A 27,809-nucleotide genomic window follows, 5' to 3' on the forward strand; every position below is an offset into this window, starting at 1 on the left:
CATTGATGACTATTTATTGAGACACATAATACAAATTGGTGGCATACAAATTATTAAAAATAGAATGCTGAATTTTATTTATAGGTGGGCCATCAGATACTGTTTACAGGTTAAGCCTTACTATAATGAACTGCAAAGTATGTATACTGTTTGAAATGAGGAACTTTATCCAGGCAAACATGGGATGTCAAGAGTGGCCTGTGGTACTGGAGACAAGGAATATCAAGTAATTGACATGTTACTTGTCAGATTTTAAGAATACTGTTATTTAGGCATATTCAAAGAACTGCCTGTTTTAATAGGGACAAGTATATAACGAAAACATTTAATATTCCATACCCCCTCAAAAAGCCCTTTATTCCCAAGTAGCAACTAGTGTAAATTAATTTTCAATTCCTTTCTACCCTTCCTTTGCTAGAAATACTTACGCATAACTAAAACACTCAAGTCACTGAAGGGAACAAATCCTTTTACTGTCACTTGAATCTAAAAACACTGACTCATTTTGTAATTTGGGCGAAGTAGCTCTCAAATATAATGCATTTTTTTCTATCCTATATACTTGGGTAAAATCAGAAGGTGAGTGCTTAGGCAGAAATAAGCAACTACTGAACCAGTGGGAGCCAAGTTCAGTTGGGCTATTGCCCAACTGTTTATGCCCAACTCTTCATGATACTGACAAGTGAAGGCTTATTAGTTCCAAAAGTGCTGGCTTTATTTCTGTAGTCACAGAGTAGTGTAAAGGTAAAGCTTACACAGCTTTTGGCTCCCATATTAATGTTATTTATTCAGTATGCCAGAGTTTTCTCAAGGTGCATTAGCCACTCAGGATAACTTTACCGGTGGGAACTGAGATTTTCTAGATGCCTAAATTAACTGCCAATTCTGGTTTATCTTAGGGACATGCTCATTGAAACAGTATTCTCACTCAGCTTGAATACTAAATTTTGTTCCCTTATTATTTTGTTAAAGTGATGAATATGTTTGTAAAATGAAGACAACTTTCTTTTGGCTTTTTAGGCTAGAGCTTCAGCATGAGAATTATACTTTGACACAGAAAATCAGGTCTATAAGTGAAATATAATAAAGTGTTCTGGAAAGCAGGAGACTACCTTACAACCCCAAGAGAAAAATATGTGGCACTAAGGCCTGGTTCCTTCTTCTCTCGTTGTTTTGTCATTTTTTTTCCAAACTTTGGGAATCAAAATCTCTGCACAAATACTGAATTCATAAACTGAAACAGACTCTTGGGTTCTGTTATAAAGGCAAATAATACTTCTATGTATTTTGTAGGGTTATACAGTATAATAACTCAAATCCACGGTTGGATCTGACTGAACCTACATAGATACTAACCTGAATGACTCATATATAGAAAATGTGCAATATTCTAAGTATAAAAAATTAAACTGGACTAGTTTGCTTTTGTTTTATAGTATAAATGAAAATAAACTAGATGGCAAACTATTCAATTATCTGAGCAGAAATTATGAATGAAAGATGTATTCCAGACCTATATGATTGAGGGACATTTCAACTCGAATTCCCCAGTGGCAAAAGTGGTGTATAAACTAATGCTAGTGTATACACTACTAAAGTGCCAAGGTACGTAACATCTCCCTAATTTTAAAAATGAAAGATTTTTCTTTTTTTCACTGTGAAGGGCAGTAACACTAAATCTTCCCCATGGGTGCAAGTGAATGATTTATTTAGTACATTGACATACTTAACTATTAGTGTTTCTGGGAAGCTGGATTTGACATAAACTTATTTTGAAAAACATGGTTTATGAAATTTTAAAATTATTAGTAGACATTAAGTTTCTATAATCAAATGTGAATATCTGTTGTCAGTTTTAAATGTCAAAAACCTTTGAAAATACAGTGATGATAGATATGTACTGTTTGCTATTAAATTTAAGACCAAGAACACCACCTAGATTGATCCCTTAAGTAATCAAATTTTGAACTGTGCAATGCAGTTTAGTGTGTCTTTGGAAAACAATGTCAGAGCTGGAGAAAATACCTAAGAATCAAAACTTAAACCATAAATAGTACAGGTATATCTCGGCACAGCTAACTGGGACATCTAGGAAAAGCACACACACATAAAACCCCACAATTTTGCTTCAACAGAAGAATAAAGCAAAATGGCAATATACACAATATCACTTTGCTTAACATTTCCCCCCAAACTTTAGCAGACCCAAAGTGAGCTTAAAGAACCTAGAATAATGTCTGGGAATGCTAGTCTCCCTTGCTTTAGAGAGAATAGTCCATAATGGGAAAATTGCTAATATTTCACAAGCTATTAATAGTATTTAGAGTTAATCATGAAATATTAAGATTTTTTTAACTCCTTGATGTATCAACAGTCATAAAACTATATAAAATATAAGGAAAGTAGTATGTGAATATGCTGTATATAAATAGAATTTACACTCATTGAAAACACTGAGAAGCACTAATACTTTCTTCATGCTGCACACATACTGGGAATACTTTTACAGTAAATATGCAACTGTTTGATGGAAATTTATCCCCACATATTTATAGTTTGATTCAGGGCACTGAAAACACTTGCACATAAATTGTAAGTTCAATTTACAGTGAAAACTTACTCCCCCACCATTAAAAGTAATCACTAACTTACCTTTAAAAAAAAAACAATTAACATAGCAATATGACTTAATACTTTTTCATCATCATGAGAAACTTGCCCCTAAATACATGTTCAAGCATTAAGAATAGTTGTAAAGTTACATTATTACGAGAGGGAACTGCAGTATGGATTTGAAAACTTCAGGTAAGGGAACTGCTAGGCCTGCCTCACTTGTCCCTTTCTCTTGCAGCCAACTCACCATCTCCTGGGATGGGAGACAGTGGATTATCCAGTTTGTGTTCTCATTCCCTCTCCAAAACACCAAAGACAATTTCCCCAGGAAGTGTAAACTAAAAGATGAGTTACATAGGTGTTTACAAAACACAACTGGACATTTTCCATTATTTTGGGATAAACCAAAATAAATTTTAAAGTTTCATTTGGAGATTTCAAAGCTGAAAATGCTTTCAGCAAATTCTTAGATCTTAAGAAAGTACCTTAGATCTTAAGAAAGTATATATTGTCCATGTTTATAAAATCATTTGCCTTTTTGATCTAAAAATTTTAATACTTGAATTTAATAGGTTTTTCTTCTGGAAAAGTTCTTTGGCATTCAAGTAAAATCAATACTTTCAGAGTAGTCACCTGCATCACACTGGAGTGACTGCTTTAATTTCTAAATCATCAATTAGTGTAACCCAGGGATACTGATGGCCTTGATACATAATTTAGTCTTAGTGTGTGGAAATCAGGGTTTTGGGGGCATCATCTGACCCCATTTCTTTTTACCACAATGGTTCCTGCTACAATGTCATAAGCTGTTCGATTATGCTGAAAAAACAGCAGTGTGATGAAAGCAGGGAAAAAAGAAGCAATTGAAAAATTCTTGATCAAAGCTCGTATAGTGGACCTAAAAAGTTAAAACAAAAATATCAGGTAAGTTACACATCAAACCACATATAGATTAATGGTATCCCATCAAGTTCAAAATAGACATTTAAAACACAATTATACTTCTCTACAAAAGTCTACAGGGAAAAAGACATTCGAAGTATAGTTGAGAGAATTTTTACCTTTGATATATATTCAAGTAGCACTGTATGATGATCAAACCACCTGGGCTATTTCTAAAGACTTCAACAACATAAAAAGCAGTAATAAACATGTCTCAGAATATTGAACTAAGGGTTTACAGAGCTTTCTAGTATTTTCTCAGAAGAAATGAACATGAATTCTGAGTACTTTCTGAGTATGCTTACTGTAGTCCCATTTGTCTACCTTATAGAAAAAACAGGCATTTTAAAGTACTGTGTGTTCTTTAATCAGCATTTTCCTTTGTGGGATCCAGTGATTAAGCAAAGCTTTTAAAAGCTTTCAAGAATCACTCAGAATGGAGAATTATCCTACTTATGTCAGATTTCTGCCTTTTAGTGCACTGAAGGGCTGCAGAAAAGTACAGTGGCTACGAGTGTGGGTTCTGAATCCAGACTAGTTAAATTCAGATCCATCTTCTACCAATTACTAGTTGTATTCCACATCTGCAAAAAGGGAACAATAGTATCTATCTTATAGGTTGTTAGCATTAAATTAGTTAATACACATGCAGTGTTATTAACAGTGCAAGTATATAAAAAGTACTCAATAAACATTAGCCATTACTGACTCTTATTAAAAGAAGTAGGTAGGTTTTTAACTACCAAATTTTTTTTTTTTTTTTTTTTTTTTGAGATGGAGTCTTGCTCTGTTGCCCAGGCTGGAGTGCAGTGGTGCAATCTTAGCTCACTGCAAGCTCTGCCTCCCAGGTTCACGCCATTCTCCTGCCTCAGCCTCCCCAGTAGCTGGGACTACAAGCGCCCGCCACCACGCCAGGCTAATTTTTTGTATTTTCAGTAGAGACAGGGTTTCACCGTGTTAGCCAGGATGATCTCGATTTCCTGACCTCATGATCTGCCCGCCTTGGCCTCCCAAAGTGCTGGGATTACAGGCGTGAGCCACCGTGCCCGGCTATAACTATCAAATTTTAAGAAAAATTTGAAGATGGCAAAACCAAGATTTCTAGAATCACTTGTTTATATTTCTTGACGTAACAATCCAGCTCTGAATCATTCTGGCAAAAATTGCAGCCAGTATCTTGTTTGGCTCAACTGACTACCAGCCACTCACCTCCACAATTTCCATTATCACTGGTTGTACCTCCCCCCAGCGCTAGATGCCAACAGCTAACCTTGAATACTGGCAGTATTACAAGCTCTCACCTGACAGCAGGAGAAGGATGCACGAATGCATAGCTGTCAAAACTCTACTGCCTATTCAAGATGGAATAATGGCAGGTATAGCCAAATGGAGACTCAAGGCAGATTAGTACCTGACCAAATGTCCACAGATCCAGAGAATAATAAAGCTGGTTGTGGAGCACTAATACAGCATCAACACCCAAATCATCCTCTCGTATTGTGACTTATAATTCATAAAATGATCATCTTGAGGCAGGGCATGGTGGCTCACGCCTGTAATCCCAGCACTTTAAAAGGTGGAGGCGGGCAGATCACGAGGTCAGGAGATCAAGACCATCCTGGTTAACACGGTGAAACCCTGTCTCTACTAAAAATACAAAAAATTAGCCAGGCGTGGTGGTGGGTGCCTGTAGTCCCAGCTACTTGGGAGGCTGAGGCAGGAGAATGGCGTGAACCCGGGAGGCAGAGCCTGCAGTGAGCTGAGATTGTGCCACTGCACTCTGGCCTGGGCAACAGAGTGAGACTCCATGTCAAAAAAAAGATCATCTTGAAAATGTACACTGTAAGAGAGGTCTACAATCATGTAACACAACTGAAATATTCAAACTTTGTTTTAAACTTAATAAATATAAGCCTAATGTAGAAAAAAACCCCAATATTCTAAAACACATTATTTTCATAATATGTAGTAGATTAAGCTAAGACAAGGACTTACGTTGTAATGCTAACATTTGAGGAAGGAATCACTAAAACCCGACTTGGTGCAATAAGCACTGATGTATCACATGTCACAACTCGAAGCCCCAGCAGGAACTTCCCTGGGGTAGCTCCACCTGCTCCCCAAATGCAAATTATCTAAGGAAAGAAAGATGATTTAAAAATAACTTAACTGGCTCGACTATACCAATTTTAAAGATAAACTTTCCCTACCATATTATTTCATGCTTTAAATTTTTCAAGTTGAAAGAATTGCATAGAATACTCAAAAGTTAACCATTTAACTTAATGCATTTCTGTAGGTCTCTAACGTTAATGTCCAGTACCACAAGATGTCTGTCTCCTGTAATATTTCTCTATGACTACTGTACTTTGTAGTAAGTTGTTTCTGCAGAAAACTACATTGGAAGTTCCACAACCAATTTACAAGTATATTTTTGGACCACAATCTATAAGTGAAATTTTTATTTGAATTTCTATGACTGAGAAATATTACAAAGAAATTGTAAAATGTCTCTTCCAAAAGTAAAAACAGAAAAGTAGACATATGGAAAAGACATGAATAACTATAAATTTCTATTACTTTTTAGTCTTGGGCTGATAATCTGAAATTAGATTGTTGGCTGGGTGCGGTGGCTCATGCCTGTATTCCCAGCACTTTGGGAGGCCAAGGTGGGCAGATCACTGAGGCCAGGAGTTTGAGACCAGCCTGGCCTACACGGCAAAACCCTGTCTCTACTAAAAATACAAAAATTAGCTGGGTGTGGTGGTATGTACCTGTAGTCCCACCTACTCAGGAGGCTGAGACAGGAGAATCACCTGAACTCAGGAGGCAGAGGTTGCAGTGAGCCAAGATCACACCACTGCACTCCAGCCTGGGTGACAGAGCGAGACTCTGTCTCAAAAAAATAAAATGTAAAAACATAAAATTAGATTGTTAAATATTAATTCTTGCCAAAGTCAGTAGCTTACCTCATAGAAACAAACTAATAATCTGTATATAAGAGCCACAACCATCATTTTCTGCAAGTCTTCCATTGATGTGTCTTCATCTATTTCTTCTATTATATAATGCATAGCAAACTTAGAGATATCCCTACAGAAAATAACAGTTTGGGGTTATAAAGAATTAGTTACCAGAACAGTAGCACTGACTTTTTTTTCATTAGTGCAAGTCATACATTTTAATTGAAATTCTAAACTAATCTTTAGATTCCCAACCATCTGGTATCATAAAGCATTCACTATTTTATTCAACAAATAAGCAGCATTATCATGAGCAGACACTGTACTAGCCCTGGGGAAGTAAGGATGAATGAATTTACATGGTCCCTGCTTTCATGGAGGGTCTAACCTAGCAAAGAAAACAGAACAATAAATAAGCAGCAATAACAAAGTGGGATGAGTGCTGTGATGGGGAACCTAGGATACTATGGAAACATACACCAGGTACACTTAACCTTGTGAAGGTTCCCCAGACAAGACAGTTAGATGAGGATCTGAAAGATGAAGAGAAGTTAGCCAGACTAAGAAGAGGAAATAATGTTCCAGAAAGAGGGAACAGCAGGAGAGAATGTCTTAGAGAAAGAGAGAATATGATAGAAGCTATAAGCAGTTTGGTGTGGCTCATATACTAAATGTGAGAAGTGGCAGTGATTAAGAAATAAAGGCAGGGTGTGGTGGTATGCACCTGTAGTCCCACCTACTCGGGAGGTTGAGACAGCCTCCTGAGTATAAACCACATGATGAAATTCAGGCTTTATCCTGCTGGTAAAGAGAAACCATTGAAGGGGCTGAGCATGGTGGCTCATGCATGTAATTCCAGCACTTTGGGAGGCTGAGGTGGGAGGATCGCCTGAGCCCAGGATTTTGAAAGCAACCTGGGCAACATAGACCCCATCTCTAAAAAAACAATAAAAATTTTAAAAAGAGAAACCATTGAAGGGTTTTAAGGTAGGAAAGGAGCAGAACCAGGATTTATGATCACTTTGGTTTTATATCAGAGACTGGACTGAGATAAAACAGGAGACTGAGTTACCACTAGAAGGCTTCTGCTATAATCCAAGCAAGAGATGACAGTAATCGGAGTAGGGAGAAGCAATGATGATAAAAAAATGGGGCAGCTGCAGTGGCTCATGCTTGTAATCTCAGCACTTTGGGAAGCTGAGGCAGGAGGATCATTTAAGCCCAGGAGTTTGAGAACAGCCTGGGCAACACAGGGAGACCCCATCTCTACAAAAAAAAAAAATTTTTTTTAATTAGCTAGGCATGGTGGAGCATGCCTGTGGTCCCAGCTCCTTGTGAGGCTGAGGTGGGAGTATCGCTTGGGCACAGGAGATCAAGGCTGCAGTGAGCCGTGATTGTACTACTGCACTCCAGCCTGGGTGACAGAGCAAGACTCTGTCTCAAAAAAAGAAAAATGATCTGGCAGTGAGGAGGTCTGGGGTTGAAAGCTATTCAGGAAATTGAATATAAAGGAGCTGGTATTTCACTGGATGTGTAGTGGGGTGAGAGGGAGGCACAGGGAGGAATCACAGTAACAGGTTTCTGGCAAGGACCCTGAAATTTGACTGCACAGGTTTGTATCTTGACTCTGTCATTTACTACCTTTGTAACATTTTAAGTTCTGTGCTCAACTTTTCATAAACCCAAATTTCAAACTCTATAAAATGGTGGTATTAATCTCTACACCTCATCTTGGTATTAAGTAAGAATCCATATAAAGAAGTGAGCAAGCTCAATACATGGCATATAGAAAGTACTCAGGAAGATAACTGCTATTATGATTATTGTTAATCTGGAATGATTACTCAAAGAAATGTCTCACTTTGAAGTTCACTTGGGACTTGCCCCACAGTATATGCAATCCCATTTGGAAATGCCATCTAGTTGATTATTAATTCACCTACCAAAAGCTCTTTATACCTTTGTCTTTAGAGACTCCACAAGATAGCAAGACGGAACAGGATAGTGAGAGGTAAATTAGTTCCTGGCCTAAAAGAATAGGTGAATAAAATCAAAGCAGGTTTGGAGGCTCTTTTTACCTATTTTTGATAGGTGAAATTCCCACACATCTTACAGAATTCAGTAAGTTATTTTTTTTCCTTTTTAGTTATTTCTTAAAATCAACAAGAAAACAATAAATCTAACAAAGCTCTTATAAAGAAATCCTGACATTGACAAGCCCATTATCCATATAGTCACGTGTAGGCAAACAGAATGTAATAAAACAAGATCATTAAACCATAGAAATTAAAACCTTTCTGCAAATGTCATCAACTTACTTTATCCCACTGAGGTGCATAATGCTTAAGACAATGGTTGCTTTTATAAAGAAGAGAATAAAGAAATCCACCATCTCTGCCATAAATCTGTGGGCCAAGGATGGAATAACATATTCTCTGCCTGTAAATTAAAAAAAAACAGTTAGGAAAAACGAATCATTTCACATAAGCCTTGGAACATAAGCCATGTAATGAATTGCTAAAGAAAGTCAAGGTACAACTTAATAAAAAATATTTATAACCGTGCAGCAACTATTGATATTGATTCCACCAAGAATCCATGTTACTAAAGTAGAGTAACTACTCCACTATTTACTGAACTTAAAGTTTGCTTTCATCACCTTAACGTTTAAAAATTGATTTCACACGGCCAGGCGCAGTGACTCATGTCTGTAATCCCAGCACTTTGGGAGGCCGAGGGGGGCAGATTGCTTGAGGCCAGGAGTTCGAGACCAGTCTAGCCCTGGCCAACATGGCGAAACCCGGTCTCAACAAAAAATACAAAAATTAGCCGGGCGTGGTGGCGCATGCCTTTAGTCCCAGCTACTAGGGAAGCTGAGGTGGCAGGATGGCTTGAACCTGAGAGGCGGAGGTTGCAAGGAGCCAAGATCGCGCCACTGCACTATCCAGGCTGGGCGATAGAAGCAGACCTTGTCCACCCCCCCCCCAGATTCCCTCCAGAAGACTGATTTCACAGATAAATTTGATTAGGGTACCCACTACATTTCACTAGGAACTCTAATGAGGAGAATCCAGGTGATCACATCTAAGTGACACAAAATTAAACATTTTTTAGTACAAATCAAGGTTAAACATTGGCAATTAGTATAAAGTAAATCCCTGTAATCCCCCTCCACCCCTGTTTTTTTAGTTTGTTTTGCTTTCTTTAAAATAAACCCAGTGAGCATCAATCTGTCATCCTAAATTCTGACTGGGATCAGAGGCATCAACTAGTTCTTGTCCCATCTATCTGTGGCTAACTAAAATAAACGAAAAGTCTAACTAATAGCTTAAATAGTAAACTAATAAGTGTAACTAATTCAAAATATTCTAGTTTACACACAGAAGCAAAAACAATTACACAATATACAAGATATTGATCAAATGAAGTGAAGCTTTGACCCAATCACAACTTCCTAACTCCACTTGTATCCATGTCAATCTTTTATATCCGTTCAGTTCCACTGTCCTAAGTAGCCAATGTCTGAATAATTTTCAGCATTACCAGTCGAGCCCCTCCAAAAGTGGGTTTGCCATTTGCGAATTTAGCTTTGGCCCTCACTCTGCAGAGCGTGAAAACCAAAGGAAGAGGATGGTTTGAAGAGCAATTTCTTTTCACGAATAAACAACTAGTCCCATGAGTAAGGGAATCAATTTGGAGTGCCAGGTCTAAAGGAAGAAGAAACTGTATTGCCTCCTTGTACATTTTGGGAATTTAGGGCCTGGACAAACGATAGCTAGTGCACGGGCAGGATGGTCAATCAGAGTAGAGGCAGCAGTTACAGGTCTAAAAAGCATGCCAGCTCTACCCCACAGGTCCCCGAAGACCCTTCTACTCCGCCCAGCCTCCACCTCGCGCTTCTCACCTGCCTGTCGCCCGGTCTCGCTCGGGCTTCGCGAAGGGGCTGCGGATCCTACCCTTGTCACTGGAGTGGCCCGGACCGACGCCTGCACATGAGGAGCCCGGGGCCCCAGGCCCGCGACTGGAGCAGGGGTGCTGATGCCGGCAGCTGTCCGCGGGTCAGGCCCCGCAGCCCCGGGGCTCAGAAAGTAGAAGGGGTTGTAATAGCCCAGCTGCGGGGGCGGCGGCACCGCGGCCTGGGGGACTGCAGCGCCGCTCGAAGGGAAGCTATGCGGGGAGGGCTGGGGGCTGCAGTAGGCTGGGAAGGCGGCCAGGCCGCTGTGCCAGGTGAGGTACCCGCAGTAGGACTGCCACAGCCACTCGTGCACTTGCCGGGAGTACTCGCGGGCGCTCAGCCGCGCCGGTCTCTCTCGCGGCGCCGCGGCTTCGGGCGCCTCGCAGCCCGCCTGCTCCTGCATCTCCGGACCGGAGCCAGAGGCCGCCTCCCCGCGCTTCCTGAGCTCGCGCGGCGGCTCCAATTCTTCGGCGGCGGCGGCGGCGGCCGCGAAGCCCGGGGCTGTGGGCCGGCCCGGGGCCTGGGGTTCGGCCTGGGGGTCGTCGCGGGGGCATGGGACGGCGGTGGTAGGGGCGCCTCTCAGAGAAGGAACGGGCTCGTGGTCCCCTTCGCCATCGTCCTGCCCGGGAGGGCGGCCTCGGGCTTCCTCGGGCCCCTCGGCCATCGTCGCCTCAGCAGCACCCTCCGGGGTACCTGTCACTGCTCCGTTTCCCTCCCCCAATGGCCCCTCCCCAACAGCCCCGTCGCCACCGCAGCAGCCGCAGGCGTCAACAATCCCCCGCCGGAAGCGGAAGCCCCGCCCCTCAGGAGCGTCGCCCGCCGCCTGGTGGAGCTGGGAAGGGAGGGCGGGGAGGTGCGTCTGTAGTCCCTGGTTCGGGCCCTAGTAGTCGGTGGCTGGTCGGTGACTGGGAGCAGACCGTCACCTCCTCCCTTTTACAGCTTTAAGTCTGTGACCCGAGCCCTCTCTGTATATTCCCGTGGGGTTGGGGCTAGCTGTCCTGGGAGAAACTAGGTGGATGAGGAGCATTTCCGAGACAGGTCCCAGGGCCAGCGCAGCCTTTTCTGTTGTAGAACCGCGACTGTTGTTTTGGGCTCCAGGCCGGAGGGTTTGTTGCTTGTGTTCATTCCAGTTAACCATTAGTACTCGAGAAGGTGGTACAGAACGCATCTATCCCCTCAGAAGATAAGAAATTAAAAGCCAAACTAAACTGCGACGTATATTAATATATTATATTGGTACCACTGAGACATAGGAAAGTATATATATATATATATATATATATTTTTTTTTTTTTTTTTTTTTTTTTTTTTTTGAGACGGAGTCGTTCTCTGTCCCCCAGGCTGGAGTGCAGTGGCGCGATCTCGGCTCACTGCAAGCTCCACCTCCAGGGTTCACGCCATTCTCCTGCCTCAGCCTCCCGAGCAGCTGGGACTACAGGCGCCCGCCACAACGCCCGGCTAATTTTTTGTATTTTTAGTAGAGACGGGGTTTTACCGTGTTAGCCAGGATGGTCTCGATCTCCTGACCTCGTGATCCGCCCGCCTCGGCCTCCCAAAGTGTTGGGATTACAGGCTTGAGCCACCGCGCCCGGCCTAAAGGAAAGTATATTGAAATATAACTAGTGAGGTGCTATGTATAATTCAGAGGAAGGGGAAATTATGCATGGGCCAGACTACTAACAAAAGGCTCCAAAGCCTGGGATATGCTGAGGGCCTTTCCATAACAGAAAATGAAAAGGAACCTAAATTTGAGACTAGATTTGAGGAAAGGCACAGTTCCGCTGGAGTAGAAAGCGTGTGTCTACCGCAGTGGAAAGTAAGTTTTCATAAATGCAGACTAGCTCCAGGGTGAGGACAGAAACCAGCTTTTAAATCAGTATAATGCCTCTTCTTTTACATTTGAAAATCTTTGCAGCGATATGTCATTGTATCCCCAGCACTATACAAAGGACATACAAGGGCCAAATACTGTGGGAATATTTATTAATGATATTAATGATGATGCTGTCCGGGCCAAGGGAAAACTTCCGCTTCACCTTCTGAAGTTTCGCTGAAAGTCACTGACAGGAGGGAGTTAATAGGAGAAAAGACATAGACATTGATTTGACCATCGTTTTATGTGACACGGGAGCCTTCAGAATGAAGACTCAAAGATAACAAGGGAAATCCTGTATTTGTATGCTTAGGTTCAACAAAGCATGGACAGCCGTATAAAAAAATGACTGAAGAAGGCTGGGCGCGTTGGCTCACGCCTGTAATCCCAGCACTTTGGGAGGCTGAGGTGGGCGGATCACAAGGTCAGAAGATCGAGACTGTCCTGGCTAACACGGTGAAACCCCGTCTCTACTAAAAATACAAAAAATTAGGCCGGGCGCGGTGGCTCACGCTTGTAATCCCAGCACTTTGGGAGGCCGAGGCGGGCGGATCACGAGGTCAGGAGATCGAGACCATGGTGAAACCCCGTCTCTACTAAAAATACAAAAAATTAGCCGGGCGTGGTGGCGGGCGCCTGTAGTCCCAGCTACTCGGAGAGGCTGAGGCAGGAGAATGGCGTGAACCCGGGAGGCGGAGCTTGCAGTGAGCCGAGATCGCGCCACTGCACTCCAGCCTGGGCGACAGAGCGAGACTGCGTCTCAAAAAAAAAAAAAAAAAAAAAAAATTAGCCTGGCGTGGTGGCTGGTGCCTGTAGTCCCAGCTACTCAGGAGGCTGAGGCAGGAGAATGGCGTGAACCCGGGAGGCGGAGCTTGCAGTGAGCCAAGATTGCGCCACTGCACTCCAGCCTGGGCGACAGAGCAAGAATCCGTCTCAAAAAAAAAAAAAAAAAAATGACTGGACAAAAAACACTGTGATGCCAACAGGCAGGAAACCCAGCAAGGCCTGTCTAGATTCTCCTTGGCCTCTCTGCAGCATTCATTCCTTCTGGGTATGGAACAGGACCCTCTGGAATGGGGGCTGTGGCCTACAACAGTTAAACAAGGTAGGTCAGATAATTTCTTTCTTTTCTTTTCCTTGTTTTTTTTTTTTTTCTTTGACAGAGTTTTGCTCTTCCTGCCCAGGCTGGAGTGCGATGGTGCGATCTCGGCTCACTACAACCTCCCCATCCCGGGTTCAAGTGATTCTCCTGTCTTAGCCTCCCGAAGTAGCTGGGTTTACAAGCGACTGCCACCACGCCCAGCTAATTTTTTTTGTATTTTTAGTTGAGACGGGGTTTCACCATGTTGGCTAGGCTGGTCTTGAACTCCTGACCTCAGGTGATCCACCCGCCTCGGCCTCCCAAATTGCTGGGATTACAGGCGTGAGCCACTGCGCTCGGCCAGATAATTTCTTTATGTCCAATTTTTGCACAAAAAGGGGTGCAGGGAGGTTAGAGTAATATTTTTAGGTTTGTGGCTGGCTTTGGGAAAGGGTGGGGTTTTGGTTTCTATGCCCTGCTTTGGGAAACACGGATTCCAGTTTCTATGACTAGCCTTGGGGGTGGGGGTAGGGGTAAGAATGGGATTGAGAGACAGGAGGTTTGGAGAAGGTAGGAAAAATCTTTTGCTTCTGAGGTGTTCATTTTGGGGTATTGTTTTCTGAGTTTCAACAATGCCCAGGGTCATTGTTTTTTTTTCTTTCTTTGTTTTTTTTAAAGACAGGGTCTCACTCTGTTACCTAGGCTGGAGTGCAGCAGTACAGGCACTCCTCTCTGTAGCCTTGAACTCCCAGGTTCAAACTATCCTCCCACCTCAGCCCCGGTGACTGGGACTACAGGCACGTGCCACTGCCCCCGGCTCATTTTTTTCATTTTTTGTAGAGATGGGGGTCTCACTGTGTTGCCCAGGCTGGTCCCAAACTCCTGAGCTCAAGCAGTCCACCCGCCTTGTCCTCCCAAAGTACTGAGATTACAGGTGTGAGCCACCGCACCCAGCCCCAGAGTCATTGTTGGCTTTATTCTGGGAGATATAAAAAGCCATAATTTTTTTCCTTAAAAAGCTAATGATCTAGGTTCAAGGGACAGACTGTCAAGAAAATTGAAAACTTATTCAAGAATTCAAAATAAGGGAAAGATTATGGTAGCCTATAGCTAGAAAAGTTTACCCTCACAGATTTCATTTTAAAATCAACTAAGAAAATTTTAATGTTTAAACAAGCATTCCAAGTTGGGGTGAGGGAAGAAAGAGAAACAGAAACAAAGAAATAAATGTGGCTTGGAATGAGTGAAATATGATTATTGGAGACATGGACTTTGTTTTGAATACCACTGTTTATGTAACACCTGGCACAGTGTCACTGTAAAGATATAAAGTGATATGAGACATGAAACAGCAAAACAAGCCAGAAGAAGAAAAAGGAATGAAGTAACAGAACTTGGAAAAGAGTTAGAAATAAAAGAAAAACTGATTTCAGAAAAGAGGACTAAAATACAAGGAATAAAAGAATAAGAAAATACAAGTGTCTGAAAAGAACTACAATTTGAAAATGAGTTTTTTAAATAAAAAATAAATGTAAACAGAAATAATTGGAGAGAAATGATAAATATTGAAAATAGGCAAAGAAGATCCAACATATAGATTGGAAGTTCCTGATAAAGAAAACCCAAGACAGGTAACAGAACTAATTATAACACATTATAATGCAAAAAAATTTTTTTCCGAAATATATATATGTATCCTAACATTTCACACACACACACACACACACACACACACACACACACACGCACGCAGAGTCATGAATCACTTAACAACAGGGATATGTTCTGAGAAATGCATCATTAGGCAACTTTGTCCTTATGGGAACACCATAGACTGTACTACTTACACATACCTATATGGTACAGCCTACTATATACCTAGGCTATATGGTATAGCCTATTGCTCCCAGGCTACAAACCTGTACAGCATATTAATGTACTAATTACTGCAGGCAGTTTAACACAATGGTATTTGTATATCTAAAGATATCGAAACATAGAAAATACAGTATAAAGGGTTAAAAATGATACACCTGTGTAGGGCACTTACCACAAATGGAGCTTGCAGGACTGGAAGTTGCTGTGGGTGAGTCAGTGAGTGAGTCAGTGAGTGAATGGTGAGTGAATGTGAAGGCCTAGGACATCACTGCATGCTACTGGAGACTTGATAAAAACTGTACATTTAGGCTACACTAAATTTATTTTAAAAATTTTTTTCTTCTGTAATAAATTACCTTTAGTTTATTGCAACATTTTACCTTATAAACTTTTTGATTTTTTAAAAACTTTTCGACTCTTTTGTAATAACACTTGGCTTAAAACGCAAACACATTGTACAACTGTACAAAAATATTTTCTTTGTATCATTATTCTATAAGCTTTTTATTTTTAAAATTTTTGATAATTGTTATTTTTTACTTTTTAAGCTTTTTTTGTTACAAATGAAGACACAAACACACATTAGCCTAGGACTACACAGGGTCAGGATCATCAAAATGTCACTAAGTGATTGCGCCACTGCACTCCAGCCTGGGTGACAGAGCAAGACCCTGACTCAAAATAAAATTGTGGGGAAAAGAAAGAGAGATCAGCCTGTTACTGTGTCTATATAGAAGGAAGTAGACATAAGAGACTCCATTTAGTTCTGTATTTGAGATGCTGTTAATCTGTGACCCTACCCCCAACCTTGTCCTTGCAAGAGACATGTGCTGTGGTGACTTAAGGTTAGAAGGATTTTGGGCGGTGCAGAATGTGCTTTGTTAAACAAGTGCCTAAAGGCTGCTTATGGTTAAAGGTCATCACCATTCTCTTAAATCTAGAGAAAAAGAAAAACATTTGTCTCCTGCCAGTCCCTGGGCGATGGAACATCTCCAGGTAAAACCCTTTGTGTGCTTTGTTTACTGAGTAAGGAGAAAACCATCTTTAGGAATAAGGTGGGGCTTGCTGGAGCAATACTGCTAAAAGGTTTATGGAGATGTTCGCATATGCATCTCAAGGCACAGCATTTTCTTTTAAACTTATTGATGTTACAAGGATTTTTTGTTCATATGTCTTACTGCTGATTTCCTCCCTACAATGATCCTATTGTCCAGTCACTCCCTTATCTTTTTGATGGTAAAGATAATTATCAATAAATACTAAGGGAACTCAGAGGCCGGGGCCAGTGTGGGTCCTCTGTAAGCGCAGCACCGGTCCCCTGGGCCCCGCTTTTCCTTCTCTACACTTTGTCTCTGTGTCTTATTCCTTTTCTCAAGTCTTTCGTCCCACCTAACGAGAAGCACCCACAGGTGTGGAGGGGCAGGCCACCCCTTCAAAAATGAAATAAAGATGTCATTAGGCAATAGGAATTTTTCAGCTCTGTTATAATCTTGCAGGATCACAGTGGTATATGACATTCATTGTTGACCAAAATGTCGTTATGCAGCACATGACTATATACATATATCTATATGTATATAGATATATAGATATATAGTATGAAATGCCAAGTCCCACTGAAAGAAACAAGGGGTTCTAGGTTTAGGGCAGGAAATGTATGGAATGAGCATGAAATATCTTATTATACTAGAGAGCAGATAAATCATTAAAGACTTCCGGAGTCATGTCCAAAGGACCTAGCCAACTAGAAGAGGCTCCAATTGGCCATGGATAGGACAATTTGAGTTTCTTTTTTTTTTTTTTTTTTTTTTTATTAATTTTTTTTGCATACAAAAACAACAAACATTTTCTAAAAATACATACAAACAAAAAGGTGCATATCAAACATATCAGGAAGGTTGCACATGGGAAGTCGGGGAATAGAAATGGGGGTGGGAGTTAAAATAAATGAGAGAGGGACTTTATATGGATCAGTGATAATAACTCAATCCTCTATTTGACAAAGAAGAGGGAGAAGGAAGAGGAAGAAAAAGAAAGTGGGATAAAGGATCAGAAAGGGAGGAAAATAGAAAAAATTAGAGTATGACTCCAGGGTAGACCTGTTTTGTTGTCATTGAGTTGGTTGGTTGGTTTGTCTGTTGTATTCTTCATGTTTCGCCAAGTTGGCCAGACTGGTCTCGAACTCCTAGTCCGAAGTGATCAACCCGCCTCGCCCCCCAGAGTGCCGGGACCACAGGCGTCAGCCACCACGTCCAGCCCCCACATTGCTTCTGGCCTCCGTGGTAGACCTCCCAGACGGAGCGGCCAGGCAGAGGAGCTCCTCACTTCTACCCAGACACGGGGCGGCCGGGCAGAGGGGCTCCTCACTTCCCAGACGGGGCGGCCAGGCAGAGACGCTCCTCACTTCTTCCCAGACGATAGGTGGCCGGGCAGAGGCGCTCCTCACTTCCCAGACGATGGGCGGCCGGGCAGAGGCGCTCCTCATCTCCCAGACGATGGGTGTCCGGGCAGAGGCGCTCCTCACTTCCCAGATGGGGCAGCCGGGCAGAGGCGCTCCTCACCTCCCAGACGATGGGTGGCCGGGCAGAGGCGCTCCTCACCTCCCAGACGGGGCGGCCGGGCAGAGGCGCTCCTCACTTCTTCCCGGACGGGGCGGCCGGGCAGAGGCGCTGCTCACTTCCCAGACGGGGCGGCCGGGTAGGGGCACTCCTCACTTCCCAGACGGGGCGGCCGGGCAGAGGCGCTCCTCACTTCCCAGACGGGGCGGCCGGGCAGAGGCGCTCCTCACTTCCCAGACGGTGGGTGGCCGGGCAGAGGCGCTCCTCACTTCCCAGACGATGGGTGACCGGGCAGAGGCGCTCCTCACTTCTTCCCGGACGGGGCGGCCGGGCAGAGGCGCTGCTCACTTCCCAGACGGGGCGGCCGGGTAGGGGCACTCCTCACTTCCCAGACGGGGCGGCCGGGCAGAGGCGCTCCTCACTTCCCAGACGGGGCGGCCGGGCAGAGGCGCTCCTCACTTCCCAGACGGTGGGTGGCCGGGCAGAGGCGCTCCTCACTTCCCAGACGATGGGTGACCGGGCAGAGGCGCTCCTCACTTCCCAGACGGTGGGTGGCCGGGCAGAGGCGCTCCTCACTTCCCAGACGATGGGTGACCGGGCAGAGGCGCTCCTCACTTCTTCCCGGATGGGGCGGCCGGGCAGAGGCGCTCCTCACTTCTTCCCGGATGGGGCGGCCGGGCAGAGGCGCTCCTCACTTCTTCCCGGACGGGGCGCCCGGGCAGAGGCGCTCCTCACTTCTTCCCGGACGGGGCGGCCAGGCAGAGGCGCTCCTCACTTCCCAGACAGGGCGGCCGGGCAGAGGCGCTCCTCACTTCTTCCCGGACGGGGCGGCCGGGCAGAGGCGCTCCTCACTTCTTCCCGGGCGGGGCGGCCGGGCAGAGGCGCTCCTCACTTCTTCCCGGGCGGGGCGGCCGGGCAGAGGCGCTCCTCACTTCCCAGATGATGGGTGGCCGGGCAGAGGCGCTCCTCACTTCCCAGACGGTGGGTGGCCGGGCAGAGGCGCTCCTCACTTCCCAGACGGTGGGTGGCCGGGCAGAGGCGCTCCTCACTTCCCAGACGGTGGGTGGCCGGGCAGAGGCGCTCCTCACTTCCCAGACGGGGCAGCCGGGCAGAGGCACTGCTCACTTCCCAGACGGGGCGGCCGGGTAGAGGCACTCCTCACTTCCCAGACGGGGCGGCCGGGCAGAGGCGCTCCTCACTTCCCAGACGGGGCGGCCGGGCAGAGGCGCTCCTCACTTCCCAGACGGTGGGTGGCCGGGCAGAGGCGCTCCTCACTTCCCAGACGATGGGTGGCCGGGCAGAGGCGCTCCTCACTTCTTCCCGGACGGGGCGGCCGGGCAGAGGCGCTCCTCACTTCTTCCCGGACGGGGGCGGCCGGGCAGAGGCGCTCCTCACTTCTTCCCGGACGGGGCGGCCGGGCAGAGGCGCTCCTCACTTCTTCCCGGGCGGGGCGGCCGGGCAGAGGCGCTCCTCACTTCTTCCCGGACGGGGCGGCCGGGCAGAGGCGCTCCTCACTTCTTCCCGGGCGGGGCGGCCGGGCAGAGGCGCTCCTCACTTCTTCCCGGGCGGGGCGGCCGGGCAGAGGCGCTCCTCACTTCTTCCCGGGCGGGGCGGCCGGGCAGAGGCGCTCCTCACTTCTTCCCGGACGGGGCGGCCGGGCAGAGGCGCTCCTCACTTCCCAGACGATGGGTGGCCGGGCAGAGGCGCTCCTCACTTCCCAGACGGTGGGTGGCCGGGCAGAGGCGCTCCTCACTTCCCAGACGGTGGGTGGCCGGGCAGAGGCGCTCCTCACTTCCCAGACCGTGGGTGGCCGGGCAGAGGCGCTCCTCACTTCCCAGACGGTGGGTGGCCGGGCAGAGGCGCTCCTCACTTCCCAGACGGTGGGTGGCCGGGCAGAGGCGCTCCTCACTTCCCAGACGGTGGGTGGCCGGGCAGAGGGGTTCCTCACTTCCCAGACGGTGGGTGGCCGGGCAGAGGCGCTCCTCACTTCCCAGACGGTGGGTGGCCGGGCAGAGGCGCTCCTCACTTCCCAGACGGTGGGTGGCCGGGCAGAGGCGCTCCTCACTTCCCAGACGGTGGGTGGCCGGGCAGAGGCGCTCCTCACTTCCCAGACGGTGGGTGGCCGGGCAGAGGCGCTCCTCACTTCCCAGACGGTGGGTGGCCGGGCAGAGGCGCTCCTCACTTCCCAGACGGTGGGTGGCCGGGCAGAGGCGCTCCTCACTTCCCAGACGGTGGGTGGCCGGGCAGAGGCACTCCTCACCTCCCAGACGGGGCGGCCGGGCAGAGGCGCTCCCCACCTTCCAGATGGGGCGGCGGCCGGGCAGGAGCTGCAATCCCAGCACCCTGGCAGGCCAAGGCAGGCGGCCGGGGGGTAGAGGCTGCCGCGAGGCCAGACCACGCCACCGCCCTCCAGCCCGGGCAACACCGAGCACTGGGTGAGCGAGACTCCGTCTGTAGTCCCAGTACCTCGGGAGGCTGAGGCGGGCAGAGCAGTCGGCGTCAGGAGCTGGCGACCAGCGTGGCCAAGATGGCGAACGCGTGCCTGCATCCAAAGGAGAAAAGGCAGGCAGCGGTGGCGGGCGCCGGCAGTCCCAGGCAGTCCGCGGCGCGGGCAGCAGCAAGCCGAGTAGATTGCAGCCTGGGAAAGAAAAGAAAAGAAAAGAAAGAAAGAAAGAAAGGAAGAAAGGAAGAAAGGAAGGAAGGAAGGAAGCCTCATTCGACAATTTGAGTTTCAATAAAGGTAATAATTAGAATGGACTGAAACCCGTCATATATGTTTAAATATATAAATTCATAATAATGTGTAGTTTTACCAAAGGGATTAAACCTGAGTGTGCTCAAGCTTCTTGATCCAACTGCCAGTTTACAGAAATAGAGGACAAAGGAGCATATTGAAATATGCCATGAGTGTGCAATCTGCAAAATCCAGACCACGGGGAACTCTGCAAAGTAAACAACTGGGTTATTCAATATATATATTGTAAGTGGGGGGGAAGAAATAGAACCTATAGCTTAAAGGAGACATAAAAGACACTAAATTAATGAGCAAGACTATAATGTCTGCGGATATATTTAAATGCAAAAAGAAGTGGTTATTTAAAAAGTCAGGGCAGTGATGGGGATGAAAGGAGTTTGTGACTGGGATGGAGCACATTGACAGGCTTCTAGTGTGGCTGACAAAGTTCTATTTCTTGGTTTAGGAAGTGATTACAAGGATGTTCATCTTATAATAAACCATTAAGCTATTGAAGAAACTGACAAAAATGGAGAGTTTTCTACTCATATACCTTCACTCTAAACTCAAAAAGATGTATATATATATACTTCATAAGAAGGAAATGCAACTCAGAAGCATGGAGTGAGATGCAAAAATAAATGACTTTATGAAAATTAGACCCTGCAAGACTAATTCCTGAGTTAAATGAGTTTGAGAAAAATAGTCTGTAAAAGCATGATGAATTGACCACATGTACTTATCTCCCTTCCAAAACACTCATTGAAATAAAACAAAGGAATAAATTTACAAACCTACAAGGTAGATGTATTTTTGCAAGGTAGAAATTCGTTGAGTGAAGGAGGAGAGGTTCAGAACTTGGAGGTATATGGTACTTTGGAAATTGGAAGTAAAGCACAGTGCTTAAACGAAGCCGATTAAACAAAAGTCTGTATGCTGAATAGTGGCTCCTCACCCTCCAATTTTTCTCCAGCCCTGCTCTTGGAATAACTCCTAAGCAGATATTGAAGTATTCTTTCAAGAGACTCAATGGTCCCAGAAAATACCTTTTTTATGGTGCTATTTGGAGTCCAGAAATAAAAAGTTTGTTTTGCCAGTTTATCACTCTACCGTGGAACTTACCAGCAATCGGCAGATAAAAAAATAACAGAGTAGGCTGGGCATAGTGGCTCATGCCTGTAATCCCAGCACTTTGGGAGGCCGAGGTGGGCAGATCACAAGGTCAGGAGTTTGTGAGCAGCCTGGCCAATATGGTGAAACTCTGTCTCTACTAAAAACACAACAATTAGCTGGGTGTGGTGGCATGTGCATGTAGTCCCAGCTACTCAGGAGGCTGAGGCAGGAGAATCGCCTGAACCCAGGAGGCAGAGGTTGCAGTGAGCTGAGATCACACCACTGCACTCCAGCCTGGGCAACAGAGCGAGACTCCATCTCAGAACAAACAAAAACAGAGTATCAGTAAGAAAAGAAGTTTTAACAACAAAGATAAAATCTATAAATTATGATATGTTTGAACTTTTGAGAATAATATTGAGCCTTTGACAAATTTTAAAAAATATTTGGATAGATATACAGAGAACCAAATATTTAAAAAAAGAAAAGCAATCACTAACACCAGGAAAAGCACAAACAAAACCAAAAAACCCCAAAACAGCAACCCAAGTAAGGAAGGAAAACATAGTCATAAATTCCTTGGCTCATCATTGAATAATATTTACAGTCAGAGCAACAGCAATACTACTACTTTTTTTTTTTTTTGAGATGGAGTCTTGCACTGTCGCCAGACATGTGCATGCAATGGCATGATCTCTGCTCACTGCAACCTCCGCCTCCCAGGTTCAAGCAATTCTCCTGCCTCAGCCTCCTGAGTAGCTGGGATTACAGGTGCCCACCACCATGCCTGGCTAATTTTTTGTATTTTTTTTAGTAGAGATGGAGTTTCACTATCTTGGCCGAGCTGGTCTCGAACTCCTGACTTTGTGATCCACGCACCTCGGTCTCCCAAAGTGCTGGGATTACAGGCGTGAGCCACCGTGGCCAGCCCTAGCAATACTACTATTTTAACCAAAAGTGTGATGTATTTAGTTATAAAGGATGGGAAACACAGGAAGTGGGATAAGGTGTAAGTTAGCTGAAAGCTGATCTCTTATGAAGTCAGTAGATGATTACATTTGAAACTGATCTTTAAAAATGGAAGTAAACACCTTATTTAGAAATACGGAAGCAAGTAAAGGAAATATCAGATTAAACAACTCAAATAGTTGAAAGTATTCAGGATCACCTTTGTGGAAATTAAATGAAGCCTTCTTCAAGTCACACTTGTCAGTGTCCTGATTTTGTAAAAAGCAAAAGTAACTTACTGTCATATGCAAGAAAATAAACTGCCTGACAATGAGCTTGCCTCAGGGAGCAGAAGGGGGCTGGGAGTGGGGAAAAGCTGAGATAGGGTATTGCCATTAAAATTGCTGTTTGATTTTTTAAAAACAATTGCTGTGATTAAAAAAAAAAAAGTAAGGCTGGCATCAGGTATGGCTGAATAGAGAGGGTTCAAATAGTGTCATCAGGATCTGGTTTCTGTCTTAGCAATGCAGACTCTCCTGTTAGGATCAAAAGATGGCTTCAGCCTTTACATTCTTTTTATTTGTTTGTTTGTTTATTTATTTATTTATTTATTTTTTGAGATGGAGTCTCGCTCTGTCACCCAGGCTGCAGTGCAGTGGTGCAATCTTGGCTCACTGCAACCTCGGCCTCCTGGGTTCAAGCAATTCTTCTGCCTCAGCCTCCCAAGTAGCTGGGATTACAGGCGCCTGCCACCCTGCCCATCAGCCTTTACATTCTCTTTATATTTTTAGTCTTGAGAAGGAATGAGCTTTCCTTCTGGGTGAAAAGCTGTGGGCTAATAAATGAAGCCCGAGTCCATTAAGAGACAGGAAAGCCAAGGAAAGAACACTTAACAGGACCAAATGAAAAGAGAGAAGAGAAGGGGAGGGGAGGGGACGGGAGGGGAGGGGAGAGGAGAGGAGGGGAGGGGAGGGAAGGGAAGGGAAGGGAAGGGAAGGGAAGGGAAGGGAAGGGAGAAGAAAGAGGAGAAGGGAGAGTGGGGAGTAAGAAAGAAAGGGAGAGAAGGAAGGAAGGGAGAGAGAAAGAGGGAGAAAGAAGGAAGGGAGGGAGGGAAAAAAGAAAGGAAAAGAAAGAAAGAAAAAAGAAAACGAAGAAAGGAAAGAAAAAGAAATAAAAAGAAAGAAAAGGGAAGAAAGAAAAAGAAAAGAAAGAAAACGTCTAAAATATAGCAGAAAAGTTAAGCAAAATGGAGGTGGAGAAAAGCCAACAGAATTGAAGAGGAACTTACTGACTTGGGGAGAACAGGTCTATGAAGTGGTGGAAGCCAAATTGATCTATTGCAGTGATTTTCAAACTACATCTGGAAACTTTTTAGAAGTGCAGATTCTTAGGTCCCACATCTGACCTTCTGAATCAGAAACTTTGGACCTGGGGCCCACCACTCTGTGTTTTAACAAGACCTCCATGTGATTCTGATGAACACTAAAGTTGGAGAACCATTGATCTAGGCCAGTGGGCTTTCTTTGTTGGCAGTGTAAATTGGTAGAATCTCTATGTAGGGCAATTTAACAATATCAGTCGTAATTAGAAATGTGGGCCAGGTGTGGTGACTCACACCTTTAATCCTAGCACTTTGGGAAGCCGAGGCAGGAGGATTACTTGTGTTGAAGATTTCAAGACCAGCCTGGGTAACATAGTGAAAACCTATCTCTATAAAAAATTTAAAAACTAGCCAAGCGTGGTGTTGGATGCCTGTAGTCCCAGCTACTCTAGAGGCTGCAGTGGGAGGATCTCTTGAACCTGAGATGCTGAGGCTCTACTGAGCTGTGACCACACCACTGCACTCCAGTATGGGCAACAGAGTGAGACTCCATTTCAAAAAAAATGTATATACCCTCAGACTCAGCATTTTTAGTTGTAGGAATGTACCCTACAATTATTTGCATGTAAGCAAAATGACTTTTGTTCAAGGTTGCAGCATTATTTGATTGTAAACTTAATATAACTAGCAAGCTGGTAAAACCTGTAGTGGCACATCTATACCGCAGACTGCTACATACCACCTACAATCCCACCGGTCTCCCTGCATCCCGTCTTCTCCAGTCTTGACCTGCTCCAATTCATTTCCTGCACTGTTATAGCGAGATCCTCAACATCCAGATAATCAGTTAAAAGATTTTTCCTGAGTCCTGCCCTTTGCTTCTCCAAGTGGTTGATACTGGAAAAGATGACCCTCTTCCAAGCGGATCAGGTCTTTGTGCAGAAGCATGCATTTAGAAGTCTCAGTAACAGAGCTACATTAGAAAGCTTCTGTAATTGTTATTCAATGTTTGGGATTTCAGATCCAAGCTAGAACATTTTACTGCTAACACATTGGATACTTTTAGCTAATATAGGAAGCAAAATTGCAGAAAGTTGGCTTAGTCTTTATTGAATCCTTACTTGCTCTGGCCTCTGAGGTTTGAGAGCAGAGTGAGAGGGGGACAGGGACCATTTGGGTGTGTAGTTGAACAGTTTTGTTTTTTACTGCCCAACATCCTTTCCCCCTTCCAGGAACAGCATCTTGCTTATGCTTAGGAAAACTGTCCCACTCTCATTCTTTTGATTCTTGCACAGATGGAACTGTCAAACCTGATTCCACCTGCCTGCTCCCTCCTCCTTGGATATAGGCCAATCAGATTTTTGTCTCCATAGAATCTGAATCTTGAATGATGACTGCAAGTGGTTGAAGATCCATCATTACTCTTTCTTTAGACTATCCCTGGTTCCTGATCATTTCAAGGCCTAAATTTTTACCTTTCCCTTTGATTATGTGAGTGAACCAATATCTTATGGTATTTTTTTCCTTATTATCCAGAGTCAGATTCTTTGGATTGTAACCAAAGAATAGTAACTATAACAGGATCATAATCACAAGAGGGTGTACCAGCTTAACCACATGAAATAGAGTTATCTCTTCCTATTTAGCATCTCTTTGGAGAACAGTGCCACCCCACATTCTTAATCTATGTGGTTCAGATGAAACTGACTCCACCCTTATGGTCCTGGAAGTAGACACAAGAGAGAATTGCATCCCCCTAGCCACAGGTTCAGAGATAAGAATATGATATGATTGGGCTACATAGAGTCATCTCTGGGATTCTGTAGCATCTGAAAAGAGATACTTTCTGTTCACTGGACTGCTAGGTACATGTAAGGATGGGATGGGCCTATAGCTGCTGGTGGCCATTTTTGCTGCCACATGAATTAACCTTATGGGAAACTGAAACCAACACACAGAAAAGTGGAGCCAAGAGATAGAGAAACAAAGGAAGTTCCCTTATGACATATTTCTGTCCTGGATCCAACTATGCCTGAAACCATCTTGAATTTTAATCTTGAAATTTATTGTTGCTTAAGCTTTTTCCTTTGTTTCTGTTACAGCCAAAAGAATCCAAACAGAGTAGGATTCCACAATTCTTTACATTATTTCCCTTTCCTTGTCAGTGAACTAAAGGGCTCCCAAGATCTCTCCTGCAGCATTTTCCTTGAGAAGGAGGAAGGTTTGCATCTCTGTAAGTATAGGTTGAGTATCCTTTATCTAAAATGCTTGGGACTAGAAGTGTTACCGATTTCAATTTTTTTTTTTTTTTTGGATCCTGGAATATTTGCATATATGTAACAAGATATCTTGGGGATGGAACTCAAGTCTAAACATGAAATTCATTTATTTTTATCTTTATATATATTTTTTGAGATGGAGTCTTGCTCTTGTCATCCAGGCTGGAGTGCAATGGCACAATCTTGGCTCTCTGCAACCTCCACCTCCCAGGTTCAAGCAATTCTCCTGCCTTAGCTGGGACTGCAGGCATGAGCCATCACATCCAGCTAATTTTTGTATTTTTATTCGAGACGGGATTTCGCCATGTTGGCCAGGCTAATCTCAAACTCCTGACCTCAGGTGACCCGCCCACCTCAGCCTCCCAAATTTCTGGGTTTACAGCCGTGAGCCACCACTCCCGTCTCGTTTATGTTTTATATACCCTTATTAACATAGCCTGAAGACAGTTTTATGTAATATTTTACATAATGTTGTGCCGGAAAGAAAGCTTGAGTACACTGATCCATCAGAAAGCATGTGTCACTATGTTAGCCTCCCATGGGGACAGTCTGTAGTTCTTTGGCATCACCATCATTCCTGACTGAATTTATGTGCTACTGATGAGCAATCATTTTTTTATACTTAATTCACACATAAGGACGTAATAGTAAAAAATATGACAAGCTGTTAATGAAAAATGAAAACACGGGAAAAATTTTAATTAGTGAAAAAAATAATGAGTAAAGGTTAAGTAAGCACCGTAGCGCCATCAGAATACCTGAATAGCTGGAAACAACAACAAATGATGGTAGGCTTTCAGTATCCACTACAATGCTGTTTTGATTAAAAGGTTATTGCATGGCTGGGCTATGTGGTGCCCAGCATGTGGTGGCTTGCGTCTGTAATCCCAGCACTTTGGGAGGCCGAGGCGGGCGGATCACCTGAGGTCAGGAGTTTGAGACCAGCTTGAGCAACATAGCGAGGCCCTGTCTCTACAAAATATTTAAAAAATTAGCTGGGCATGGTGGCCACACCTGTAGTCTCAGCTACTCTGAAGGCTAAGGTGGGAGGATCTCTTGGGCCCAGGAGTTCGAGGCTGTAGTGAGCCATGATAGTGCTGCTGCATTCCAGCCTGGGTGACAGAGCAAGACCTTGTCTCAAAAAAAAAAAAAAAAAAAAAAAAGGCTATTGCCCACTCTACCCTGTATTTTTTTTTAGGTGAGAAGAAACATCAGAAGCAGTTGAAAGACCAGGAAGTGGGTCCTCTAGGGGTGAGGAGGCATTCTGAATAAACTGTGTGTTGTACACCTGCATTTTAACCGTGACCTGTCACATGAGGACAAGTGTGGAATTTTCCACTTTTGTGCCATGTCAGTGCTAAAAAAATTTCGGATTTTGGAGCATTTTTAATTTCAGATTTTTCAGACTAGGAATGCTCAACCTGTATTTCCTCTCAAACAAACTTTCTTGGAGCTGAGTCATAAAATATTCAAGTGGTACCATCTGGCGTCGCTCTTGAAGGCATTCCTCATCATTGATTACAAGGCTGTGCCTGTGTCATAGGCCAGTGA

General features: G+C 44.5%; 1 protein-coding gene and 1 long non-coding RNA gene across 3 annotated transcripts; one reads left to right on the top strand and one right to left on the bottom strand.

Annotated features, from left to right (window-relative positions):
• FAM8A1 (family with sequence similarity 8 member A1) lies at nt 1-11,273 on the bottom strand. Its single transcript, XM_055264099.2, has 5 exons — nt 10,423-11,273; nt 8,837-8,957; nt 6,525-6,648; nt 5,551-5,690; nt 1-3,511 (listed from the first exon to the last, which is right to left on the bottom strand). Exons 1-5 carry the CDS (start codon nt 11,135-11,137, stop codon nt 3,367-3,369), a joined length of 1,245 nt encoding a protein of 414 aa, XP_055120074.1. The 5' UTR covers nt 11,138-11,273; the 3' UTR covers nt 1-3,366.
• On the top strand, nt 11,233-27,548 carry LOC129473526 (uncharacterized). 2 transcript variants are annotated; one of them, XR_008654284.2, is made up of 4 exons: nt 11,233-11,730; nt 13,337-13,451; nt 26,145-26,212; nt 27,457-27,548. It is a non-coding gene; the product is annotated as an uncharacterized lncRNA (long non-coding RNA). The 2 variants fall into 2 exon arrangements; XR_010119043.1 differs by lacking the exon at nt 11,233-11,730 and having other exon boundaries at nt 13,121-13,451.
• Nucleotides 27,549-27,809: the final 261 nt, after the last annotated feature.

Source organism: Symphalangus syndactylus, chromosome 23 (genome assembly GCF_028878055.3).
Source record: "Symphalangus syndactylus isolate Jambi chromosome 23, NHGRI_mSymSyn1-v2.1_pri, whole genome shotgun sequence".
Taxonomy (NCBI): domain Eukaryota; kingdom Metazoa; phylum Chordata; class Mammalia; order Primates; family Hylobatidae; genus Symphalangus; species Symphalangus syndactylus.